Below are 6,818 nucleotides of genomic sequence, written 5' to 3' on the forward strand. Positions count from 1 at the left end.
TCCATCTGTTTGTGAGGCATTCTCAAATTATCTAAATAACATCCATTCATACATACGTGTATATTTAGATACAGATTTAGATGTACTCATGCACATGCTAATTAATTTTCACCTAACATTCCTTTCATCTTATCTCCCCATCTTGAAGATAGGGATCACTTCTTTTTAACATAACACAAAATTCCCCAAATTCTTTGTTGGGAGTCATATTACCTACAGTTACTGAATAAATATGTACTATCTTGTCTTATAGTTTGCAATCTTCTAAATAAATTTCCTCTGTAGACGAACAGAAAATAGATTATTCAAAATACAATTGACCTTAATTCCCTATAAAAGGCTCAATTCATGATATGTATTTTCAATTCAATATTTAGTCACTGAAAGTGGTCATTTCTACTTTTTCACTTGATTTAAGATAAAAGAAAATCATACATGTCCATACTTCCAACAACTTAGATAACATAAAACAGTGAACCAATCTGTTTAAAGTGAAGCAAAAAAAAAATTTTCACCAAGTATAGGGATGCATCAAATTGGCTTTAGCAATTCTAAAGCACTTTTTGATGTCTGTTTCCAATATTGAGCTGTTACCTGAAACACTTTAAATTCTATGTTGTAATTCATAACCAAGGTCTTCTATTTATGAAAATCAATAATGGAGATCAAAATTATAACCTAATTGTGACATATATTTTTTGGTTCTTAGAAGGAAACAGATACCCATGAGAATGTAAAAACCAGGGCAATTACTCTATTATCTTTGTGTGTTGATCAGAATCTTTTTTTTTCCTAGGGTGATGAAATCAAAGCCAACTCTTTTAAATAGGACAGAGAGAGTCTATACATGGAATACACTATCTCTTAAATTCTAGGGCCTCACCCATCCACTCTCCCAAACAAAAATTAAGGAATATTTTAGCTATTTTTAAAAAGATAATTCCAACCATATTACTCATCATAGCTCATAAATATATTATGTTTGTAGTCTTATATAAAGAAAGGCTACCTTTCTTTAGCTTTATAACCATAACATTAGAAATCCTCATTCTTAAAAATCCTAAAAATCCTAAATGTAAAAAACATTTATTCTTTCACCATTTTTGATAGTTAGCCTCTATAATTCCAAGATGCCACACAGGCTGTCCACTTTAATGACTGAATTTCTCATCTGTCATATATGAATTTGTGTCACATATACATAATAACACTATGAAAATGATGGCCTGAGGTGAGCATTTGTATTATGAGTTTTTATTACTGGACATAGTAATTTAGAAACCACTTACTGCATGCGAGAGTGTTCTTAGAATGAGGGGCAAAATTGTGTAGAAATTTTAACTCCTTTTTTTTTGCTTTTGTATACAGTCTAAGACATTTAGGATAATGATAAAACCTGAGGTAGTGATTAAAAATATTTTAAAAATATGGCATAGATTGTGGTTCTTGCATAAGATGCATTTGAAATGTCTTTCCTATTCTAACTTAAAACATTAAGAAAAGCAAAGTTAATTTTTCCTAGAATAATTCCCAAAATGCTGATAGATGTAAAGGATGAATTTTTAAAACAAATATTCAAAAGACTTTATTTTAGTGTTTTTAAATTCAAGGCCAAAACTACAACATATATGGTTTGTTATTTGACTAAATTGGAATAATTTACCTCATCAAGAAATTGTTAAATAACCTGGGCATACTTCAAGAAAAAAGAGACAACTTAAACCTGGAAATGCCTTGAGGCAACAATAGTAATTACAAGACTTACGTTGTATAGAACTACTAGGTAACTCTACTAGCACACTTCACATCCTATATAGTTATGTATATGGAACATAGAAAAGCTGATGCATAGAGCTGATTTTTAAAAATTTGTTTAGTGATACTTTGTGATACATTTCACCTTTAGAAAAGACATGATAAATGAAACTAGGAAAAAGAAAAGGCTTCTCTCTTACTGCTTTAGAAACAATTTTACAAGTGTAGAAACATGTTCAGAAAAAATAATGATACAACAAATTATGTACAATACTGTTAGTTCAGCTCTTTCACTAAACCCTATTTTCTAGTTTAAAGCATTCCAAACTGTGTTCACTTGATTATGGCAAGCATTTGGCTCAAAGCAACCTGCAATCACAGTAAGATTCTAACCCTTCTCTGTTACATGTATGCTACAAATTAGTAGAAATAGCTCCTTCCAAGTTTTTCTTAAGAGTAATGTCTTATGATGGGTAGAAACCCAATGAAAAAATAATAAAATGTGCACAAAAAGCATTAGGCAATTGGGCAGTTGTACAGCGGAAGGAGCACTGGCTCTGGAGTCAGTGGACAAGGGTTCATGTCCCACCTCTGATCTGACTACCCATGGGACTTTGGGCAAGTCACTTTCCTCATATATAAAACAACGGGGGATGGACTACATTAGACATCCTAGGAGTTCCCTTTCAGCTCTTAATCTATGAACCCTGATAGGTCAAAATCAGTAAGAAGACATCTAAGAAAAAGAGGTGCTTTAAAATTAAGTAATTGATTAGTGAAGTTTTATCCTATTTTTAATCATCATGTGGAGTTCTTAGAGAACATTTCCTATTCAGATAAAATGTTGTAGCCTCAACAGCATTCAACTGTGTTGCTGGTTTTTAAGAAAAGTCATGAGATAATTCTTCTTATGGAACTATTATAATATATAGCAAAGTATAGTGGAAAGAGCCCTGAATTTGGAATCAAAGACCTTCCTTTAAATCTAGGTTCTGCAAGTTACTACCTGTATAACCATAAACAAATCACCTAACCTCTCTGATTTTCAGTTTCTTAATTTGTAGGATGAAGATGTTGTACCTTGCTTTTTAAAAAAAAAATGAAAATAACCACAGAACTTAATGGAATGCATTGAGTGCTTACATGGCTAAAGGCACAGATGGAAGTATGTGCAAAGACAAAAGAAAGCAAATATAGATCTACCGTCTGATTCTGTTTATAAATCACACGTATTTCAAAGGATCTGAAAAGCTTTGAAAAATATTTTCAGGGTGGATAATATCTTGTATCTTGAGAGTACCTTTACAAAAAGTACGTCAATACTCTTTCATTCAGATCTACCAGCAGCATTTGTACACAGCAACAGTGGCTGTGGCAAGCATGGTGTTGCTGATAGATCATCTATCTGTTCTCATTTCTCTCTGCCTCTGTTTCTGTTTCTCTCTGCTTGTCTGTCTCTCTGTCCGTGTCTGTCTCTCTCCGTCTCTTTCTCAAATGTCTTTTCACTATGGTGAAGTTTCAAAATATTGGGGCATCTCAATAAAACAATTCCAAAATTAACATTAAAACAAGACAGTCCCAATGTACAATGGGAGATATTTAATAAAAAGCTACAATGGATATCTACTTGGGCTTCAATATTATGTATATTAAAATTTTCCTTTATTATTTGTACTGTGCTTACTAGAAAATGAGACATGAATTACGTAACGCACCTTAGTATCAGCATAAATTCATCAAGAGTTTATACCATGAATAAAGCTATGGGCACTACATACTTTCTCCTCTTCCTCCCTCAGATTACCAAACTTTTGCACTGCCTCCTAGAATTTCAATTATTACAAAAAAATACAAGAAATAACTCGCAGCAAATTTTAACAATACATGAGAATGTTGGAGTAATGAAATTACCCATTACATTTAGCAAATAAATTTCACATTCTATTCCAAGAGCTCTGAATAGAAAACTAACTGGTAATGACTTAATTGATATTTGAACATCGGAGCTTGCAATCTGACCTTAAGCCTCTAATAAAGGCAACTAATAATAATAGCTAATATTTATACAGCGCTTTCTATAGCCACCCTAAGCACTTTACAATTATAATCTCATTTGATCCTTACAACAACCCTAGCAGGTAGGTGCTACTATTATGCCCATTTTACAGATGAGAAAACTGAAGCAAACAGAATTTAGGTGACTTGCCCAGGATCACACAGCTTAGAAAGTGTCTGCGGCTGATTTTGAACTCCGGTCATCCTGACTAGACCCCGTGTTCTCTCTGTTGCACCACTTATATGCCTACCAACTGATAATGCCATTTATAAGAACCACTGCACCCTTCTTCCACACATCTTTCTCTTACCCATCCCCCTAGTGCACTGAAATAACTGAAAAGCCCTAAATAATCACTATAACCTAAAATGTAAAGGTTGGGCATTTTATATATGGAACATGCAAAAAAATTGAACTTCTAGTTTAAACACTATAGACGTTCTCTAAAGTAAGACAAGTGGCAAGTGGATAAGGTTTCATATAGGCAACAATACATGATACTGCAGTGGGTTTGAGTTGCATTCATTGAAGTATCTGTCAGCTCTTAAGAGCTCTTAAGTCTGAGAATAAATTCTTAGATCTGTCTTGGCCTCAAAACAATAATTATTTGAAACTAGCAATTTATATTATTATTCAGACCATATTATTTTGTTAAAGTATATGGGAGACATCTTTAGCTAAACTTTCTAATACAGACCAATTGACTTGTACCTTAATGATTAAAAATTTTCATAACTCGAATGACAAATAAAGGAATAATTTGCCTTATTAACAGCTTTGCCAAGGTTGTTTATATGCACGTTGACATAGTTACGGTAAGTTTGTTCATTGCCTTCTATGGTGTTTAGCTTCCAACAATCAGAAAAAATATTAGGGATTTCACTGCTGGCATTGTGAATGAGTAATCTGAATTCTAAGTCATGACAATGTAACACTGGGCTAGGGACAGGGATATTCAATTTTTCTACTTCTGAAATTCTATTTTTTTCATTTGTTGACAAAGACTTTTTCCTTTTTTTTTTAAATAACGAAGTAATTCCTGCTTGGAGCTCCAGCCCAGCAATAAATTATGCTAGTTTAAGAGACTATTTTGAGAATTAAGTTTAAGTGATATCTGGGACCCCTCTCTCCCTCTACTAAACTGTGCTGGGGTTCATTTCTCCTCTTTGCTGCCTACAATAAGGCACAATGTATTCTAATGAGGCATAATTATCCGAGACTCCCTTACCCCATTACTGGAATCTGTTTTCCACTTCGAAGAATTAACCAGGGTTGGAAGTAAAATACCGTGTGAAGCCTGACCAGTCTGGGGAAGACTACAGGTCTCCACAGCAATACACTGGGCCTACGAGCCGCCAAGCCTCGGGGTTTTCAAGTGCGCTCAATCTCTCTCCAGGAGGAGTGCTTGGGACAGATCGGGAACGTAATGTGACAATCTCAAGTGACAGTCCCCTTCCATATCAGCTCTCCGGGGCCAGAGCTGAGCGGGGGTGGAGGCTGGCTCTCCCGCCTTCCCCTTGGCAGCGAGGACCTGACGTTATGTCAGGTACATTCAAGCCACGTAACTCCAAGGAGTGGACGCGCCACCTCCTCCCGGACCAAGGGAAGGGCAGACCATGACCCCAAGTGCACCAGCCCAAACAAAAGCAACTTTTTCCTCCCTTTTTCTGGCAGGACGAGGTGGGGGTGGCAGGGGATTGTTGAATGAGGAGCTCCAGGTGTTTTGGGGCAGCTTTCCTGACGTGTGTGTGTGGCCGTGTGTGCGCGCGTGTGCGTGTGCGTGTGTGTGTGTGTGTGTGTGTGTGTGTGTGCCTGTGCGCGCGCGCCGAGCCCTCCCCACTTCCAGCCGCCTTAGTTGGCGCCGAGACGAGGAAGGGAAGTGCCAGTGGGGCTTACACGATAGCACCTTTTGGGGACACACACGTCCATACGGACACAGACAGACGTACACAGTTCGCGCTTCCCCGCGCGCAACTCACCTCCGTCGCCATAGGTCTCCACGCCGTACCCGTCCTGCAGCCCGTTACTCCAAGTGCCCTCGTAGCGGGCGGGGGTGCAAAGGCTCTGCCGGACCCCATAGCGCCCCTTGAAGCCGTGCGACCACTCCCCCCGGTACATCCATTTGCCCTTCGTCTCCACGCCCAGCCCGTGGCGCTTGCCCTGTGCCCAGTAGCCCTGGTACGTGTTGCCGCTGGGCCAGGTGTAGCCACCTACCACCTCGAAGCCGTGCGACCAGGAGCCCGAGTACTCGCCCTGCCCCTTGGGCCCCGTGCAGATTCCGTGCCCGTGCGCCTTGCCCTCCTCCCAGCCGCCGCAGTAGGTGCCGCCATCGTCGAAGTCGAATCTTCCGCCCGTCATTCAGGGGGCTGCCCGGGCGCGCTCCGCGCTGGGGCACGGACACCGGGGGCACGGGGAGCCGCAGGGTGTACGCGGGGCCGGGCGAGCGGGCGCGGGAGGGAGGGCGAGCCGACGACAGCGCCCCGGGCAGCTCGCGCCTCTTCAGTCCCCAGTCCGACGCTGCCCCCGTCCTCCCTGCTCTTCCCTCCGGTCCCCGCCGCCACCGCGTCCTGCTGCCTCCGGCACCGCGGGCGTAGCCACCGCCACCGTCTCCGCCACCGCCACCTCCTTTTCTTCCTCCTCCTCCTCCTCCCAAGCCGCCAGCACTCAGCCCGAGAGGACAGCCAAGCCTCGAGCACGGACCTTCAGCTGCTCTCCGCCCACGTGAGCCCGGGCGCCGCCCTCGTCCCCTCCCCGAGTTTCCCAGGCCAGGCCCTTCTGCGCCCCCACCCCTCGGTCCGCTGCTTCTTTCCACCCCGGCCCCTCCCGTGGCTCTCGCCTCCCCGGCTGGAGTGGTCGGACTGGTTCTTGCTGCTAGCGTTTGCGGCTCACCTCTTCTGTAGCCCCAGTGGGAACGAGAGTGTGTCTAGTGTAGTCACGAGTGAGCATCGGTGTTTGTGCTTGTAGGTGTGCACGTGTGTCTCTGTGTCGGGGCGGGAGGTGGAGGAAG

At 41.4% G+C, this 6,818-nt stretch overlaps 1 protein-coding gene across 4 annotated transcripts in view; it reads right to left on the reverse strand.

The window, feature by feature from the left end:
• The window catches only part of JPH1 (junctophilin 1), a 96,587-nt gene extending 90,082 nt beyond the window's left edge, over nucleotides 1–6,505 (reverse strand). For all 4 annotated transcript variants that reach the window (XM_072604909.1, XM_072604908.1, XM_072604907.1 and 1 more), the window contains exon 1: nucleotides 5,791–6,505. In XM_072604909.1, coding sequence (XP_072461010.1) covers nucleotides 5,791–6,169 — 379 coding nt within the window. In that variant the 5' untranslated portion in view covers nucleotides 6,170–6,505. The remainder of the gene's footprint in view (nucleotides 1–5,790) is intronic.
• Between the last annotated feature and the right edge of the window lie 313 nt (nucleotides 6,506–6,818).

Source organism: Notamacropus eugenii, chromosome 4 (assembly GCF_028372415.1).
Source record: "Notamacropus eugenii isolate mMacEug1 chromosome 4, mMacEug1.pri_v2, whole genome shotgun sequence".
NCBI classification, from domain to species: Eukaryota; Metazoa; Chordata; class Mammalia; order Diprotodontia; family Macropodidae; genus Notamacropus; species Notamacropus eugenii.